The 20,919-nt window shown below is 34.0% G+C and overlaps 1 protein-coding gene across 2 annotated transcripts; it reads left to right on the forward strand.

Moving 5' to 3' along the window:
• Window positions 1–8,045: 8,045 nt before the first annotated feature.
• On the forward strand, window positions 8,046–19,055 carry LOC114265923 (uncharacterized). Of its 2 annotated transcripts, XR_014332742.1 has the most exons (8): window positions 8,046–9,186; window positions 9,285–9,414; window positions 13,082–13,211; window positions 14,450–14,556; window positions 18,134–18,210; window positions 18,399–18,546; window positions 18,639–18,686; window positions 18,917–19,055. XR_014332742.1 is itself a non-coding variant. In XM_082874381.1 (7 exons), exons 3-7 carry the CDS (start codon window positions 13,205–13,207, stop codon window positions 18,918–18,920), a joined length of 243 nt encoding a protein of 80 aa, XP_082730507.1. In that variant the 5' UTR covers window positions 8,046–9,186; window positions 9,285–9,414; window positions 13,082–13,204; the 3' UTR covers window positions 18,921–19,055. The 2 variants fall into 2 exon arrangements, 1 of the variants encoding a protein (XP_082730507.1); XM_082874381.1 differs by lacking the exon at window positions 18,399–18,546.
• Window positions 19,056–20,919: the final 1,864 nt, after the last annotated feature.

Consider the following 20,919-nt stretch of genomic DNA (forward strand, 5'->3'; position numbering starts at 1 on the left):
TGAGTTTATGATTTTGAATGATTTTAAAATTTTGAATGATTTGTTTTGGTAATAGATTAATTTTGAATGATTTTGAGTGATTTGTTGGAGCATTTTAGAAATTGGAAGAAAATGACCAAACATAAATATTTACAAAATGGGGAAAAAAAATTCAAAAATTAATTTTTAAAGAAAAAAATCCAAACCGCAAACCGCCCGCACATCCGCAAATCCTATATGCACAAATCGCAAACCGCACTGCGGGCGGTTGTGGTTTGACTTTTTCCCAAACAGCATACATGCGGGCGTATCAAAACTGAACCGTAAACCGCGCAAAACCGATCCGCGAGCCCCACCTAAAAACAAGTAGTTGCCAAATAAGGTATAATTAAAAATCTCACAAATCATAATTAAAATAGTATCATAATAATAAAAAAAGGTAATTATAACTAAAGAAGATAATGATATAATTAGGGGTACATATAGTATGTGGTATGTATAGTAGAATTCTCCATAAAATAAAATTTGAAAGGTAAATTACAACTACACCTACGTAGTTGGTTTAAAATATGGATTGCTCCCTATAACTAGAGAAATTATATATATTATTTTGTTAGAATTTTTATTTAACAGAATTAATAAAAAAATTAAAATTTCTAACTATTCTCCTATACAATAATAAAATTACCTTAATTATTAATTGAAATATATTTCTAATTAGGGATGTGCACAGTGCGATTTAGACGGTTTGAGAGTAAAATTATAAATCAAACTATTAATAACAGATTGACAAATAACCACAATTTAGGTAGTTTGAGGCAGTTTTAATTTACTAGTTGATTGAAGAATATTCTTAAGCAATTATCATCCATTTGCATAATATAATACTAATTTGCACAATATTTTTTATGTATATAACACAAACTAATTTTACAGAATATTTTTCGTATATATAACTACTAATTTGTAATAAATTTCATATCTTAAATTTCTCTCACACTCATTTTATTTGGATTAATTGTTGAAAAGTCCAAATTAATGAGGGTATAAGACATTAGGTCTAGTGGATTTTTTTTGTTGATGAGAGGTTCACCTTTTGTAAAATAGTTTGGTAAGAAATCATTTTGTTTGTTTTGAAGGACATTTTGTTTCCAATTTTACTTATTAATTTATCTGTTGACGTTTTTATCTATTGACTTCCGTTGGCTATCTTTTCAAAAAAATTCCTATTTGTTCAAAAAATTTCCTTATATGTTCAAATTATTTTCTATTTGTTCAAAAAATTCACCTATCTGTTCAATTTGTTCCTTATTTGTTCAACTTTTTTACTATCTGTTCAATTTTCCCCCTATCTATTCAACTTATTCTCATACATACACAGATATATATAGACATACAAAGAGAGGTCCTACAATTTTATCTATTCAAATTCTCAACAATGACTATTTGTTCAATTTTTTAAACAACGTTTAACTAAAATCATGGCTAACAATTGCTAAAAAAAATCATGAACTACAACCACACAAAAAAGAAAGAAAAAAAAGAAACAAATCTGGAGAAACATTATAGGTATTTAACACAAGTATGTGTATGTATGTATTCAAAATTAATTCTCTAATCAGTAAGTTGAAGAAAGAGAGAGTGCATCTCTAGAACAATGTTTATTATCTGTTCAATTACTCTCCAGATCTGCTCCACTACACTACTATAATAGAAAATCACACCACAAGAAGCCCTTCTCTCTTTCTTTCAATTTGAAGCCCTTAAAACCCCTTTCAATCCATGAATAACAGACCAGGCACAACAACTGTAACACCCCCTAAATATATCAATAAAACCATCTTACAATATTTACCAATTAACAATATATTTCAAAATATGATTCAGTTATACAAAAGATGACAGATACAACTATACATTCATAAGCCCTAACCCTGAATCTATAGCACGTGTCATAAGTAAGAGATGTGAAATAAGAGTTAAGCAGATATATAAATACCCTAGTGGCTATAACTTTTTAAGACGGTGCTTGGTTATAACAAAAGTGAGTTTAAACTCAATACAAATAAAGCCCTAACCTTGTACAAATAAATACAACAAAAACGAAACAAGAAGCTCTTGGATCCTTGTCCTCCCAAGTTATGGCCTTGGCGGAGGTATATTATCAACACCTGAAAATGGTTTTCTACATAGGGTGAGCCAAAGCCCAATAAAGATACTCTAACACAATGTATGAATCTTAATAGAGTTAGACGGTGAATGCATATGCAATGCTCACGCCAAACATTTTACATCTCTTTCCAAAACCATGCAATGCCAAGCTACATCACAATTCAAGAATTTATTTTCTTTACAATAGAAAATAGGGCAGTTGATACAACACTGGAAATCTCTAGGATGTGTCTGCAAGTAGGCTACAAGCACTACCAATTGTCATTTTTACAGGTACTAATTGGAAGACTCGACATCTATTTGCGAGGGTTTCTGGACTTTCACCAAGGACACACAGGCCAACTTAATACAACAACTATACTCCCTACCTAGATTCACCAAAGTATTCACCAATTTTCTCAAAACAATAAACATTTTCAATGTATTAAATACGTTACAATGCTCAATGGAAATGGATGAGAAATTAGTTTTAATTTACCTAATTCTCATGTAATTTCTACAACAATCATAGCTATCCTCCACCAATAGCCCAAAACAGATATCTCTAAACAAATAAATAATTTTCAATAAAGATATACTTTCCAACATTTCAAGATAGGAGTGATAATTCATATCCAACTCCACCACCACCACCACCATCATCATTATTCTAATTTCATAAAACCAATCTCAATTCCATTTTCTCTTTACAAAATCCAACATTCACATTTTTAGGGCAAAAATCCCCTTTATTTGAAAATCAATTTTAAAGATGAAAATCTTGCATCTTATCACAACTCAACCATATCTCCAATTTCATAACCATTTGCAAGAATCCATTTGAAAACCCTTCTTTTGATTTCAAACAAAAACCCTAAATTTTTATAAAAATCCCCAAATCACAATATCCTTTTTAAAAGACAAATAACTAAGTTAAAAATCATAAACATAGTCAAAGTAATCCCTACCTCAAAGAAGAAGACACAAAGGAAAGATGGGTAGAACTTGATGGTACCAAAAACGCGAACTTCTCCGATTAAACGAAGCCCTTGACGTGCTTTACCTTTTTATCAAAGAGACTAGAGTAAGGAAATGTACGGATCGAGAGTATTCGGGTCAAATGTCCAAGAACTAAAGAGAGTGTGTGTGTAAATCTAAAGTTCTGAAATGGTTAGAGAGAGAGAGATATGAAAAAGTGACTCAAAAAGTGACTTTTCGAAACTAGTATACATGCAGACCGCTCAAGCGACCAAACCCAAAAAGTGAGACCGCTCAAGTGAACAAAGTACTACTCGAGCGCACAATGACATGCTCTTAGAAGTTTTACAGATAAAGGCTAACCGCTCGAGCGCAAGAAGGATAGCTTGAGCTAACACTGCTTGAGCGCAAAAAAGATTGCTCGAGCTAAAAACACCACCCTGCTAATAGTTTTACAGGATTACAAAAGTACTAAGAGTTCCAAAAGATCGCTCGAGCGCAAAAAACACCGCTCGAGTGAAGAATGTCATACTCTCAATAAAAAGTACTGGAAGTTCTCAAAGTTTGCTCGAGTGCAAGAAACTTCGCACAAGCGAAAGAGCCAAAAAACTGTGTAGTAACAATTTTGAAAAACTAACTCCCAACCTGTTTCAAACACAACCAAGACATTCCAATAACCAACTCAATAAGGAATGAAACGAAAGAAAACATGAACAACCATCAAGAAGAAATCCCGAATCCAAAACAATGAACGGGTCAGGTTTAAACCAGAATCGTTATAACAATATCAACGCCATCAGCGGCAATGATTTCTAATTCGAGTTTTCTTTGAACATAAATATTGTGAATTGACAATAGCGTGGGCAAAATCGAACCAGAGGTGAGATTTCGGAGATTAGCAAGGGATAATCGAAGAGGAACAATGTGGTAACATAGGGCGGTGATGTAAACAGAGGCTGAAGAAGTCATGTCGAGAGAAAAGAGTCGGTGGCGATGAAGATGGTGAAAGGAGTTCCCGCAAGGAGGTCGAAGTAGAGATCTGATGGGTTGTTTTACTCACCCAAAATAAACACTAATCTGCACCAAATTCCTTAGAATAATGGTAAGTCCAGGTATCGATCCACATGGACAAATGTGAAATTAAACTAATTTAATTGTTAAATTCCTAAATTAATTTTGATAAACGAGATAATTGTTCATAAACTAATAATAATTAAAATACTAGGAAATTCAACGAGCAATTAAAAGTAAAATTGGAATTATTGATTTTGGGAAAAACCTAGGGTAATGAATTCACCACTAGTTACATAAATAAGGTCTCAATTTGAAAATTAATTATGTTACGGTTCGAACCAAATAATACCTCGCAACCACAAGTTCGAAGCATTAATCGAGAGAATTATCACGTTTAATGTATAGGAACGAACCATCTCAAGTAGCACGAGTCATTCGCTTTAAACTAGGGTAGCAAAACGACTCGTCTCTTGTGGTATGACTCATCTCATACCTTAAATATGAAAAAATAGAAAACCATGTCATAGAAAGCATTCAACAATCGCACAAACAAGAATACTTGAAAAAATAATGGAAAATATATTTAAACACTTCTTAAATACCATACAACTTGTTCAAACCATTACCTAATCAAAAACCAAAAAGAAAACCCTATTTACTTGGCTAGGGTTTCATGAAAACCCTAGAAATAGAAACCTAGCCACTCATGGAGGCATGAGAAAAGGTAGAAGAATAAGAAACCCCTATGGAAAATGTTCTTGAAGTTTGAGAACCCTCACCCTTCTTTCCAAACCCTAGCTCTTCTTCTTTTTTTGGAATTTTCGGAACCGTAGAGTAGCCTCTTTTTCTTTTTCTTTTTTTATTTTCAGTAGAACAAACTTGAAATTCTGCGCACGCATCCCTAGGTGGGCCGCTCAAGCGCCTACAATTTGCATGTTGCCTGCCAAATCTATACAAGTGTACAAAACACATCATCTTTGTCAAATAAACAAAATTCAAAGACTATAAATGTACTTTAAGCGGCCTTAATGTAGTACCTTTTGGCCTACATCAAGGTCAAAGATGGTGAATGCGTTACCAAAGAGGTTGCAGCCTCTAGTTCTAAACACAGCCAACATCGATTCTAGTTCCTCGTTTGGTACGACGGCGACGGTGGAGGTGGAGAGGATGAAGGATATGAAGATGGTAAAGAAATAGAGAGTGAACATCTTGATAGAGGATGAAGGATATGAAGATGGTAAAGAAATAGAGAGTGAATATCTTGATAGAGAATGGATTAGGATTCGCTTTCGTGGCGGTGTTGATCGACTGTGTGGTGGTATTGGTGTGGCGGCCATACAGATTTGAAATCTGTGGGGATTTGTGTTGATCCATACAAACGAGCGGTGTTCAAAATTGTGTGTGTGAGAGAGAGAGAGAGAGAGAGAGATAGATAAACGGAATGTCGAAGATAAAGAGATGAACGGAACGTCAATGGCGGCGGAGAGGTAGCAGAGACGATGAAATGACGACGGCGAGGAGGCTATGACGAAGGTGCAAAAGAGAGAGGAGAAGAGAAGAGAGAGAGAGAGAGAGAGAGAGAGAGAGAGAGATGAGTAGAGAGAGAGATGAGTAGATAGTAGGAATTGGAAATGAGAATGAGGAGAGAGACAAATATATAAATTTAGTAGGGATAGTTTGGTCATTTTGTCTGAACATGTCCTTGTGGACAAAATATTTTTGGGCTTGGACTTTTACACAAAGATAATTCAAATTTGGATCTTTGGATGGAGAGCCCTATTTATTTTGATACTTCATTAGAGGTTAAAAAAATGCATGTATTAACTATAGTGGAGTAAAGCGATTTTCAAAGAGGATTATAAATTTCAAAATTTAATCTGCAATTAGCAGATGAATTAGTGCGCATCGAAACGAATTGGACTGTATTTTGCATAGATCTATTTCTGATATCATTAAAAATTGTTAATTGACTTGATGATTTATTAATAAAATGGGTCATTTGTTATGCAAATATAAATTTGAAGGGAAAAATTGTAATTTTTAAAATTACAAGGGCATTTCATATTTTAATAAAATCTTAGGAGATGTATTTGTAATTTACCCAATATGAAAATTTTTATTGACACGTAAAGATAAAATATAACAAATGATACCATTTGCAAATGGTGTGGAAAAAACAAAATACGCAACTTAAAATATATATCTCAATGTTAAAGAGGTAATAATATTATTTTTTTTAATCACACCATTAACAAATTTCTGAAGAAAATGAAACTAAGTTTATATGAATTAAAAACTTTAAAGGAGTCTAGTGTAATTATATTAAACTTGTGACATTTATTATATTTTCTTCAAATTTTAAGAAAAGTCAATGTAATTTATTTTAAAAATTATACAAAAAGAGTTTTATTTTAAAATTAAGGTCTCTATTAGGCCATCTCCAACGTTGCATCAGATCTTTTATCAAATTTAAATTTGATGAAAAATTAATGAAAACGGTGCTCCAACCGTTTTATCAGATTGATATCAAATGAAGAAAGCGTTTATCCTTTTATCAAATTTGTAGATGACCGTTAGGCCAGACATCCTTCTGAATATCCTCTCAAACAATTGGGTTTTCTTTATTCGAACCCAACTTTTGCTCATGTCCGGACATCCACTCGAATGTCCTCCTGAAAAACTGGACATTTAATGAAAATTTTGAATTTAACATTAGAGTACATCATATCAGATTAAATTTTTCATCAAAAATTTGCTTATATTTGATAAAAAGTTTGATGCAACACTGTAGATGCTCTTATGTCACATTATTTGTATAAAATTTTGGAATATATTTTCATAAATTCATTTTTTATTATTTCAATAAGTGCCGTAGATGACGTAGTTATCAAAACACCATTGATTGAATAAGGCCAGGCGCGCCTTTGTCGATTCAAAGACTATGTTCATGTATTTTTATTAATAATTTAAGTAATTTTATTATTGTAAAAAAGAGAAAAGTTACGAATTTTACTTTTTCAGTTAATTTTGTTAAATAAAAAATTCTAGATATATTTATAATTTTTCAAATGATAGGAATAATTTGTATTTCAAGCAAAACTCATGGGAGTATTTATAATGGAGGAGAATTTCTTTCAATCCAAAATCTGGATTAGAGGGGTCTGTTTTGGCCCATAGAATTTATCACGGGTCTCGTTTTGATAATTCGAATTATTTTTTTTTGTTGAGTATTTTATGTATTTCATCTACACAAAAAATTAAATCAATTCGATAATTATAACTTGTTCAATTTATCATGTTTTTCACTAAAAAAAATAGACGATAATTGTATTTTTAAAAAATAAATCATATATTTTATTAATAACAAAAAGAATAAATTGAACCAGTTGCATTTATCGAATTAATTTTTTTTTGTATGCGAATAAAATATACAACATATTTGATAAATAAATAATTTAAATTATCAAAACAATACCGTAAGGGCATGTTTGATTGGGTGGATTAGAGTATGGGATTGAGATTATTAATCCGTGGGTCCAATTTTAGCATTTTGGTTTAGGATTATTAATCCGATGGATAATTAATCCAACAAATTTATAGGATTATTAATAATGGGGTAGTGGTAGGATTATTAATCCAATGAATATTAATCCAATTGGATAGTGAATACTACACTAATTTAATAAAATTATTAATACTTCACTATTACTCTTGTGAATCAAGCATGAGCTAATAGATCTCCCGAGCCGAAATAATCCCCTCCAAAGATTAGGTTGACTCTTGAGAGTGCGTTTGGTCCAATTGTTTTGAGAAATATCGAACACGTGAGCTTCATTCAAATGGTATTAACCAAACACAGCCCAACCAAAACTAAAACTAAAACTAAACCAGCATATAAACCAAACAGGCATAAGCATTAGATCGGTAAAAGGGCAAACATGTTCGTGCATCTTCTTCTTGGAGGGCGTCGAAGTCGTCGACTGCGACGTCATCATCGATCGTCGCCATCAAGTTATTTTCAAGAAAAACGGTACGAGAGATCGCTGTGGTTTCGCGCCAATACTCACAAAAGTAACATGAAGTGGTACGCCGTCGACATTTCGAACCAAGAGAGTAGTGGTGTCGATGATGAATGCAAGAAATGGAACAATTGCGTGAAAAGAGGAGAGAAGAACAAATTGAAACTCATCCCAATCTCGAGAAAGAAATATTTCGATAGCACCTTAGTTTGTTTGGATTCCACTATCTATTGCCTCGGTGGATTTTGTCGTGGCAGAACAATGTATGAGATTCACCCCACTAACGATGTTCGCCGATTCAAATCTGCTTCTCCCTCGCCCCGTTGGAAGAATCTGATTTCTGGTCTCATGAATGTTGGAAGAAACAGCCCCGCCGCGGTGGTTCTGGGTGGAAAATTGTATGTCATGGGAGGTAATCATGTTAAAATCGTTCCCAAAGGTACTGAAAATGATACCTGGGCTGAGGTGTTTGATCCTAAGACTAAGAAATGGAGTTTTCTGCCTAAACCTACCTGCTGTGATAAGCCGCTACCTTCCGCTCGTTTTTTGTGTATGGCTCTCGAGGGTTTACAGAAGATTCTAGTGGCTGTGGCTTATTTGAACGAAGCGTATTTGTACCATGTTTCTCAAAACAAGTGGACCAAACACCCTTTGACTAAACACCTTCGCGTTGCATCGCTTGTCGACGAAACAAACATGGCGGTTTTAGGCAGTACTTTGTATTGGTACGAAACAACGACACCTGTATGTACGCTTATGACTTGGAAACTGGCAAATCATTCTCGGGGAAAATTAGGGGATTTAAGAATCCAGCACGGAAGATCAGAGTAGATCCTTGTGAAATGAGGACTTTCTTATTTCATTTGACTGGCAGATGTTTTTGTTTGGTTTGGGGACAAGGGCCTACTGTACACTGCACCAAATTTGTTGCGGAGAAATCATCCTATTTGCCCATTAAACGCAAAGCCTCTCTCTGCGCTTGGGTTCTCTCATCTCAAGCTTATGATCTCGGTCCTAATACAAAGTTTTCTGATGTTGTGCTAATGTAAGTTTCTAGTTTCCTTTAATGATAATGCTGATATATCATATATGTGTGTGTACCATTCTTTGTTGAGTAATAAGTGGGATACCATTTCATTGTAGGAATAAAAGGTGTGAATTATCTAGTTCGTCAGTGGTTGTGGAACTCAAAGAGCCAACTGAATCTACTCTGAAGCTGGACCTCATGGATGTAAATTGATTGAAGAAGCTTCTGCAAGTTGAAAAGATCTTGGTAAGTCAAAATATATGTCAATGTGCATATACTTGCCAATGTTTTTGACAACTTGGGCCTTGACTGTGTATACATTTATTGGCCAATGTTTTATGAAACATGGTTTATTTGAAATTCCTTGCATGATATCTATGTTCTACTATTAGCTTAAATGTACATGTCTTCTTGGCTGCTACTATTGCCAGCACCACCCTGTTACTGAGGTAATGTACTAGCCTGTGGCTGCTGCTTTGGCATAGAGCTAATCTGGATTTTCTTTTTAGCTCTAATTAGTTAGAAGGATATCCACAACTCCTAGTGTGGGTACTGTGAGGGAAAAAATTCACACCGATTGAAAATATGATTTCAACTAAGAGATGATCATCTACCCGTGCACACAAACAATGAACTCTACAAAATAAGACACCGGTACTGTTGCTTGACAGGTGGTGGCAGGCTGGATGCCACTTTGATGCTTAAGTCATCAATCATAGAGAAGGAAAGTATGGAATTCTTGTAAGTGGTGTCTAATGTACAATGGCATGGTGGATGACGTGTGTGGACAACTGCTAGAGGTTGTTGCCTATTTATAATGAAGTCTGCCTCTTGGATAATTCCTTTCCTAGTTGGCATCATCCTAGGATGGTCGAGTTTTAACTCACCTTTTATATCTAATAAGAGGATAAATTCCATCTCTTAATACTTGTGATAGAATTTAGTTCTTTGTCAATTAGATATAGTTCATATCGTCTTTGGATTTATATATGTTTATAATTATGTATTTGCCTTTTGACTATAATTTGACACTGCCATAGGTGTGGACCTATCTTGCCATGCCATGTGGCCTTGGCCAAAATCACCCAATACCATCTTGGCGAAGCCAGGCCGTTGTGGATCCCTAGCTAATTTTTTCCTTCTTCATATACCCCCTAGCTTCCACTTATTGTACCGAGAAGAGAGTGGAATCTTCTTTGTAGTTGGTTGGCAGCGGCACTCTATGCCTATTCATCGGAGTTGTTGAGATGATGTTCATAAAGCTCTTCACATTCATAATTCTGTTTAGAAAATTGTTTAGGTTCTAGGTGTAGATGCCATATATCTCCCCAGTCTTTTGATCTTTGATGTTTAGGTTCTAGGTGGATGTGGGTTAGAACCAATTGTGTCATTTCCTGTTTTTGTTGCAATGTGTTGTCCATGAAATATATTTTTCTCTAAAAGGTAGACTATTGTGTTTTTATCCTGATCAATTAGTTTGATTTATGAAAGTGTGATGCCCTGTAATTAAGAGTGCTCTCAGATTGAATGAAAATCTGTATGGCAACAAGAAGTTAGAGAAAAGTTGTCAATTTTTGAAAAAAAAAAAAAAAAAGTGACAATAATAATTGCGGAGAATTGCCTTCATATGTTTAGTTTGTTAATATTGTTGAGTTTGTTTACTCTATTATTTTCACTTAAACTTGGGTCATTCAACTGTGGGGATGGAGAGGATGTGTATGTGTGGATGCGACTGTTGCCATTTGACATGATTAAATTTGTAGATTTGGCAAATTACAGGGTGTAAAAGTTATGTCAGGAGAAATCTCCACACATTATCATCATGCACTCAAAATATGTTTACTTGGTTAAATTATAAAACACTTTATCTTGAGCACCAACACGCACAAGATAATAAATAAATAGAAAGTATGGTAGTGAAAATGTCACACAAGGATATTAATATATCCCTTTTGACATTTTTTTTTCCTTATCGGATAAATCATTCTCATTTTTTCTTATCTGATTTCTCACTATCTGCCCTGCTTTTCCCCTCAATTTTCACTACAAACTCCCCTTCACCCCTCAACAGTCCGCTTACTCTCAACTCAGTTTATCTATTTTTTTTAATCTGTATCTATTCTTTCTCTAAGCTAGTTGTTTGTCAGATTTAAGAAGATACTGATTGTTGTCAGTATCTCAACAGTCCGCATCGTGTCAGTTTCTGATTCATTTAGAGTAAGCCATCAAAGACCCAGCCCCTTTCCACGTCATTGGAGGAAAATTTGGAGGTGATGTTTTAGGGGTCTCTAGCATGCCTCATCAGTGATGTTTTAGGCTACTAGGTGATCATGTGATTAGATGTCCGAAATCTTTACCACACTAAAAAAAATTTGTAGCCTTATAAACCTTTTGATTATTTTTGAGGGTCTAGTGGGAACAAATGTAAATGGCTTAGAAATTATCCATACGAGTAAGCAACCTCATGCCTAGAAGAGTTTTTGATTATTTTAGAATATTTCTTGTCTAATGTCATCTTACTTATTTTTGTTTTCTTAAATGCATACCCTGTTTGTCATACGGTCATGTCATGGCATGTTCACGCTGACATATTTTCCATGCGTGACTTTAACCTTTCACATTAAGCTTCCAATTGGTCACGACTTCAACCCAAAATAGTTGGTAGAATAGGGATTTAAGATTTAACAACGATGTGTCTCAAATATTTGTGACTAACTTTACAAGAGCTTTATTTGTTTGGGAGGAGGATGAATTGATCAATCTGCTAGCTTTGCTCTGATCATAATGAAGATTGTGCTGTGTGGAGGGAATGTTCCTCAAGCGAATTCACTGTGTATTTTCTTTATAAGTGGTGTGATGCTGCTTTGGGCCCTGTTCTGTCATCACCAAATCTATTGTGGCATAATGTTGCCCCACCCACAGCTCAATTCTTTGGGTGGTTAGCATGGAGAGGCAGGATTGAAACTGCTGTTTTTCTCAAAAGGATAGGTATAAATGGCAGCACTTGTTCTTTATGTTTTTTGTAAAGAGGAGGAGGAATCAACATGTCATGTACTACTCTTTTGCCCTGTGATTTGGAAAGTATGGTCTCACATGGTAAAATGATGGGGGCTGCAGTGGCCATTACTAGGTTCTGTAGAGGGTCTGCTACAATGGTGGGATGGACTTAAGAGTTAAAAGATGGAAAAAGTAATGTGGAGAGCCATTCCTATTGCTCTTATTTCGTCAATGTGGAAGCACAGGAATGATTGCATCTTCAATGGGGTGTTAACCAAATTGGGAGGAGCTCTATGATTTGATAAAATTGAAAGTTGCAATGTGGATGAAATCATCACCCAAAAGTCTACATTATTCAGTTCATGATCTAATCTATAACCTGGAGCAGATCAGAGTTTGTGGTCTTTCTGTTCTCAGATGGTGTCCTGCTGTAGATAGGCTGTTTGTTGGGTGTTGCTGCTGGATTGGTTGGTTTTGGTCATTGCAATTTGGCAGCCTGTGTTGGGGCTTGCTTGTGTTTTGATTGCTTTTGTTATCTTCTTTGAGTTGGTTCCTCGTCAACTCTTGGCATTGAGATAGCATATGATCGTGCTTGCTTTTCAGTGCCAACCTAGTTGGGGCTTGCTTGCTTTTATTGATGTACCTCTTCATGTTTGTTCATCAATAAAATTCTTCTTTTGTTGATCAAAAAAAAAAAAAAAGAAAAAAACTAAGCCTTGTATTTTGTTGAATGATTTAGATTTCATTGTGATTTGTTATTTGACTGTTTTCTGATAGTCAGAGTGTTGAGCTTCCATATGCATGAATATTTGACTTATAAATAGGAAAATTTCATTTCTTGGACTTGATATTTGTGTTATGATATATCATCATAAGGTTTCCTACAGACATCCTGATTAATTTTTCTTATTGGCAGGATTTGGTGAATTATGGATATGTTGAAATTTGAGTAATGAGCGACAAGCTGAAGAAGTGAGCTTTTGGCACATTATGCAAGAAGATTATACTGGGATATGTTTAAGTGGGATGTTTCTAATATATGAAGGGTATGTGTATTAGGATGATAGATGTTTTCAAGTCTTTATTAAGATAGCCTAAGTATTGTCTATGGACTTTTGGTAGTACATATATACATATATTATATAGAAGAATATTTTTAATGGTTTGAATTTAATGAAACTAGACTGATTGGGAAGTGAATGCTAGGATAATAAAACTAATTATACAGTAGTTTTGGAGTGTGCTTCCTCCTCTCACATGCATGGTTAGAACTTCGCCAAGGATCTCTAACATATACAGAGGTTTTGGTTCCAGTAGATGGATGGCCCAACTCTCCTTGGAAAACATGCGAGTATGGTTATCCACTTTCCAATAGTTGTCTTGAAATTTCTGTTATTTCCTGTCTCAAGTGCTTTCCTGAAGTCTGTGCTAGGCTTATTCAACGTCACAATTGAATTTGTGGTTTTGCTTTCCTAATGATTTTTTTTACCAAAATTGAAGTTTTGGTTGGATTTTTGTGCTTTATAGTTCATTTGTGGGAAATTCTATGGTACACACTCCTCAAAAGCTGTATATTATATGCACCCACTACTAAAAATATCACTTTTTGCGTTTATTTTTTTGCGACGGATGGTTTAGTGGTCGCAAAAAATAACTTTTTACATTAAAAAAAAAGAAGACCCGCGTTGTTAAAAAACCATCTCCCCTTTTTCACTTACTTCCCAAATCTCTCTGTATGAACTCTCTCTCTCTCAAAATCTCTCTCGCTCGACTCTCTTTTGACTCTCCACCCTCTCTCGCTCGAATCTGACTGGCCACAGTCGAAGCTCTTCATATGCATCGCCATTCTCACACTCTTCGGAGCTTCCAAAGCAAATTAATCAACCACAACACATTGTAGCGATCTTCTTCTTCTTCATCTCTCTCTCTTTCTTCAATCGCCGGAGCTTCCACGGCTGCTTATTCCGCTGTCGGATCAGTCTTCGTCGCCTTCAAATCCGTCGAAATTTCTGCTCATTCTAGCAATTTGAAACTCTCTAATTTCCGACATTGCTCTCCGATTTCAAGCCGAGTCGGATCTATTTAGCTCTGACATAGCCTTAACTCGCATTGCGGATCCCGAAGCTCCTTTGCTTCGTCTGGTAATCATCACTCTATGTTCTGTTTAATGATATCACTAAATGAATTGAATCGAATCAGTTAATTTAATCTATCACCCCTGCTTCTCTCTCTATCTGACTTAGGAAATCTAGGTTTTCAATTTACTCTCTCTCTCTCTCTGTAGGTATTCGTTCTCTTTGTTTTGGCAAATCCTCTGATCACTGGTCGAAGCTCTCCTTTGGATCACAAGCTTCGAAGTTTGCAAAAAATGTGAGGGATTCACAGCTTCAGGTGCGTCTCTTTCGTTCTTTTTCTTTACATTATTTAGCTTTCTTGTGATATTATTGTGTTTGGTTGCCGAGAAAATGTTGGTAAACGATCTCTTCTTCACATCCACTGAAGCCAAGTATTTTTCGTGAGGTTCAAATTTTAATTTTCTCGCATTTTATAAAACACAGGACAGCCAGTATGTGATAATAATATGAGAAGGTTTAGAATATATTGGCTTTCTGAGTCTACTTGTTAAAGTCGATGTTTTGGAAGAGTTTTGGATGATGTGGTTTGCTGCACTGAGGTTTGCAAATGTGAATCTGACCAAGTTTGTGCACAAATATTAAAGCATAATTTATCCAAATATTAATCTGTTCTTGTTCTTGATGTGCACAAATATTAAGCAGCTGACTTTCATTCATGAAATCATTGACTACAAATTCAATGTTAGTTTCATCTGAGCAGAATCGAATCAATCTTCATCACAAAACTAAAGCTACCGCCAGCCTATGTTAGATGAACTTTCTTATTTTTTTCACATTGTATCCATGGTCATTGGATATGATAACATGGCTTACCACGTCACAAAACATTCACTTTGGTACATGATTAGTGCTGGTGATCAATAATAATGTTACAATCACCATATTTCCTTATCATCTTTTGTCTTTTTTATATTCAAAACTGCATTGATAGCAAAGCATGAGTGGTGAAATCTATTAAATTAATACAGTATTAACAGATACATATTGTGGTAAGAAAAAATAGTTATCACATTAGCAATCAGGTGAAGACACTGCCATGCCATGTGATTTCTGCAAAATCATCCTCAATCTGTTCTTTCATGTTTCAAGAAATACAACTTCTATGGCCAAGGCAACTCAAGATCTCTTCAGCCCTGATTCCTGGAAAGCTGTACCACCTATGTCAAATTCTTTAGATCTCTTGAGCTTGAAGAATGTATATATGTAATCACATTCCTCAAATTCTTTAGATCACACCGATCACATTACCATCTTGAATTTCCTGACCAGTGTTGCAAAATGTATTTGCCTTCATGAAAGATATAATAGTAGTTATCGCAACTGTAGCCTGTCTCTGCCTTGCCTGATCTTGAATTTCCTATGCCTCCTTCGCTTTCCCTTTTGATTCAAGACAGTTATTCGAATCTCTTTGATTTGTCCTCCTGGCATGGCATAAAATATCCATATGGATCGATCAACAATTGGATTTTAATTCAAAAATCATTATGTGTTGTGTTGGGGCAGTCTTTCTACATATACCCAGCAGTGTTGTCTCAGTGGCATAATCAGTAGTGCTTGTGAAGCGAGTGCAAAGAAGAAAATTGAAATAATTTTTTCAGAAGAGAACCGAGTGCTAAAAGTTAGACATAAAACTATGTTATGCAAATTTTTTTGTATATTACTTTTTATATCATACTATTTGTTGCAATGACACAAATTCTTTGGATTATGGACTTTGAGCTTCTGAATATTCTTTGAAACTTTAGAACATGGACTTCTGGCATGGAAAAACTGATTTCAGTGTTCTAGGTATTACCATTATTCTAGTATCAATTTTTTTAATCCCCACACTGCTTGTCAATTGTATCCTTTCATTTGTGTGGTGTCTTTTTATGCTGCGAAGTTGATGAGCAGCATAAAGATATGTAGATTAGCTGAAATTTTCCCAGCCCAATCCTCTCAATTAGACTTTTGAGGCAATTATTCGTATGATGTAACCTACTAATACAGTTACTGCTTCCTTTTTGTTTATCAAAAAAAAAAAAATATAGCCTTTTACTTCTTTTTGACCCTTTGTTGGCAAATTGAGTACTTATAAACGCTGAATGTTATGAGAAAGGTCATAAAGTTGACTAGGTTGGGTGATCTTCCATTCTTAAGTCTCCAACTTTGCTCTGTTAGACCAGAGATGATGATGATGATGAATTCAGAGGAGATATAATGAGTCCCTCCTCAAGAAATCTTTTGCTCCCCAAAAAAACCACCTCACCATGCTCTTCCCCTGAAAAATAGAAAAATAAGAAAATGGGTGTGACAAACAAAATTCCAAAAACTATACCATATATATAGCAGCTAAATTTCCAGCGTTACCTGAAGTGGGTAGTGTTTGGAAGGTGGGAAAGTCAAGCTCTCCCTGCGAGAAGGTAAAGAGAAAGGTGGTAGTGGTAAGAAGAGAAAACAACAGTGACTTGTAACATGACATTGTGTGATTTCTAGGCTTCTAAGCTCTGTTTCTCTTCAATGGGTTGTACTGAGCTGAACAACTTAACTCTTTAGCACACAGAGAGAGAGAGAGAGAAATGTGAGGTTGGTTTTTTTTTTTTTAAAGATTGATAACAGTTGTGAGGTTGGGTTTAACTGTTGGAGAAAAGGTATGGTGTTAGTGGTACAATTATTGACCCAACCCCATGATTAGGGGATGAAAGTTCAAATTCTAAGTTTCAAAATGTTAATAATTTCTATTACTATAAATATCTCTTAAGTTTCTAAAAGATAATCATGCTTTCAAGTTTCAACATCTGTTTTTGTGTTTGATTTGTTTAAGCAGTTTCAACTTGGTTCACCCAAACCAGTGGGTCGGTTGATTTGTTTAAGCAGTTTCAACTTGGTGGTTTTGTCTATTAGGCTGTGTTTTTTCCACAGTTTCCCTCACATTTTCCTTTCCATTTCCAAACCATTACCCTCAATTCCATGACCCAAACACAGCCTTACTATCATTTTATCTACGCAAGCAGAGATATCATTTTCTAGAACTTTGAATTGCGTAGGCAGCTTGGGCGACATTTTGCACACCCCCTTTTTTCGGGTAGAACATATTCAAGCTAATGCCTATAGTGTGTGTTTTCTATTGTATATGATACTTGGTGTCACTGAGATTGGAATTTAATGTTGTTACTATCTTGCTTTTCTGTTTCTTGCTCTGTCTTAGGAAGTTGAAATTCTAGTCATGTTTAGGGTCTTGAATGGAGTACATTAGGCTTTGTTTGGATTTTGTACTAGGCTTACATCAATGTTTTTATTACTTCATGAAAGTATTTGATCAGCTAAATTTTATTTGTTTGAATAGTATGGTTGACATTTGTTACTTTATTTGGAGAATTACTTTTCAGGTTGATCTTGCTTCTAAGAATGTTATGACAGTATTTTATATGAAAATGACAGTATTTCCATATCATTGTCTATGTAATGTAGAACCAAAACAAGGAAGAAATTGGGGATCTCAATCCTTGACAAATATTCTCAATAAGTAATTTTCATCAAAGTCTAGTTTAAACCATTTCATAAAAGCCATATATATATATATATATATGCATAAGCACTATCTAGTTAGGCTACATGTCTTACTGTCTTTTGACGGATGCTTGCATTACTAGAAGGTTTGAGTATTATAATCATAGCATCTGATGAAAGGAGTGGTTTTAAAGTATTTTGGATCTATAAGATCAATGGTTGCATTTTTTATTATTATCTGAAATGTCCAAATTTGTTGTTCATTTATTAAGGTATGCATAATTATGCTACTTACAATTGTCTCCTCCTCTAGTAGCTATATTTAATTTTCTTTGAGTTTGTAGATCACTGCAACTGGTGAAAAAATTGGGCTAAATCATTTCAATCCTATCAGACCTCTGGGTTGTGGAGATACAGGCAGGTAATGAATTTGACACTTTTATAGCTTGCAATTGGCATTATATGGTGACATTCCTGCTGTTAGTCTAAACTTTGATACATTATTTTTACTGTAGTAGCTCATAACCTTTCCTGAAGTGGCATTTAAAATTTTGTTTTTTAAATCCCAGATAGTGAGATTTACTCTTTTTTTTTGAATTTATGTAATAGTAAGAGAAGCCCTTCATTTATTGATGAGATCACACAGCGTGTGACACAAGACGTTGAGTCTAGGTTCACTACGATGATCAAGAACCTAACGACACGCGTTTTGTTCTTAGAGTCATAGGGTATGGCTGGGAGTATGAGCTTGAGAGAGGTGCAATACTTACAAATTGACGAATTTTACGTTTTATCAATTTGCATATATACATATGGAAATTATTAACGCATTATACTAACATATTGTAGGTGTCAGATGCATCTAGTGGGCAGCAAGCTTCAAAAGAAAATGAATAGGTATGCCACTCTACTAACATATTTATCTTGCTTTTCTGTTTCTTGCTGTCTTAGGAAGTTGAAATTCTAGTCATGTTTAGGGTCTTGAAGTTTTGTACAAAGCATCAACTCATTTTGTGAATTTTGTTTCCCTCAATGTTTTGAGAAAAACAATTTTGTGCATGCATGAACTAAACTTTTTCTATGGAGCTGATTTTTTGTTACTAATATATTGATGTATATTTTTGCAGGTAGTGTTGAGGGAGTAGTTGATATGATTGAGTGGGTGATATTGAGAGTTAAATTCAGTTTTTTTTTTTTAGTACTTGAATCTATTAGTATTTTGTATAAATACTTTTAAGAATGGTTGATGGATATTTGTTTTGTGTGTATCGAAGTTTATATTTTGTATGCACATTTTTTTTTTTTTTTTTTTGAAGAAAGATAATTTTGTTGAGGGAAGTGATGGAAAATAATACATGTGTATTAGAATTTTTGCAAATATCACTTTATATTTATTGTATATACTACTTGAATATATATATATATATATATGAGAATATAGGTTGCTAAAACATTGTAGGTATTTTATTTATTTATATTTTTTTTGCGACGGTAACAAGATGGTCGCTAATACATTGTAGGTATTTTTTTAATTTTTTTGCGACGGCAAAATATTAGTCGCGATAAGTAGATTAGGCGGTCACAAATAGTTTGCGACTGCTATTTTGCGGTCGCAAAAAGTATTTGCCACCCCCACATTCGCGACCCCCATTTGCCGTCGCATGGGCCGTCGCAAAAAGTCTTTTGCGACTGTTTTTTATTATTTGCGACGGTTTATAGCGGTCGCAAAAAGTAGTTTTTTTAGTAGTGACCTTATTACAAATGGTGTAATTTTATCATAAAATTTTGTAACATCAATAACAAAATAAGTAATCTCATTACAAATTAGAGTAACAAAATGTTTAAAATTTTGTGATTCATATAACAAAATTTGTGGTTTGATTACAATATTTTTTGTTATGTCAATTTGTGGTGATGTTATGCATTTTATTATTCATATTACGAAATTTTATGATAAAATTATACAAATTTGTTTACAATAAACGAGGAGAATGTTGAAGTTTTCTTTTTACCTGTCACTTAAATTTTTGAAAAGGATAAAGGGCAATTTTAATCACTAAGCGGTCTTTATCATTTTAGTCTCTTAAATTTTAATTTTATCATTTGGTCCTTAAAGTTATCAATTGATCATAACTCTAACGTCTGTCAATATTGATAACGAGAAATAAAGATTAAAAACAGTTGTAATCCCTAAAATGCGCCTTCTTTGTCATTTAAGTATCTTAAGTTTTAATTTTATCATTTTGATCCATAAAGTTATCAATTTGATTTCATTTGGTCTTATCTCCGATCAGATTATACCATATATTTACCATGAATAAATATTCTGTTATATTGTATTACCATACACTATCTTTTTCATTTATCTCTTTTCAAGGTGGTTACTCAAATACCAAACCACGGCCATCATATGGTGAAAGAGATTAAAGTGTCATTTAAGATGAGGTTAATACAGTTAAAAGTTAAAAAAATATTTAAAAAGTCAAAGTTGATTCTCATTCATTCTATTTTTTATATATTTTTTTATAAAAAGTTAAAAAATTATTTCTAAATATTTAACAAAATATCACCTTACATTTTAATCAAAAAGTCAAAAAAATTACTTTCCAAACCAATCCTAAGTGAAGTTAAGGGTAGAAGGATATTATAGTGATTTAACCATTGCATTTAACGGAGTTAGCTAACAAGGGATGTCAGTATAATTTTAAGGATAACAAGGTGACAATGGTATTTCAAAATAAATAAACAAATAAATAAAGAGGAGTTAGGGTAATTTACCTTAAAAACAAGGATAAAATATATTTTCTTTGATTATCAATGTAAATGGATGGAGAAATTTTATTTCCACACACCTATTTACCTCAATACCTATAAATAAAATTTTATTTTAACGACAATTATACCCTAAAGTAAAATGACTATAATGGATATCAAAACATACTCTTAATATTATATTCAAATTTTCTTTATACACATTTTTTAAAAACAAAAAATTCCAGTGCACATCTTTTTTTTTTTGGATGACCGAGGTATCCGGGCTCTGGTTTTTGACTCGTCTGACTAATCCTCGGGAGAGCAATCACAGCAATCCATCGCCGCGGCTCCAGCTTAAATCCCAAGTTTAATCCCA

The sequence above is a fragment of the Camellia sinensis genome, chromosome 6, assembly GCF_055761805.1.
Source record: "Camellia sinensis isolate YWXY chromosome 6, ASM5576180v1, whole genome shotgun sequence".
NCBI lineage: Eukaryota > Viridiplantae > Streptophyta > Magnoliopsida > Ericales > Theaceae > Camellia > Camellia sinensis.

What these genes read in the sequence shown, in the direction of transcription:
- LOC114265923 (XM_082874381.1), top strand. An exon ending in TGAGGGATTCACAGCTTCAG is followed by an intron (nt 14,557 to 18,133) that starts GTGCGTCTCTTT and finishes TTGAGTTTGTAG; the next exon opens with ATCACTGCAACTGGTGAAAA. An exon ending in GGTTGTGGAGATACAGGCAG is followed by an intron (nt 18,211 to 18,638) that starts GTAATGAATTTG and finishes AACATATTGTAG; the next exon opens with GTGTCAGATGCATCTAGTGG.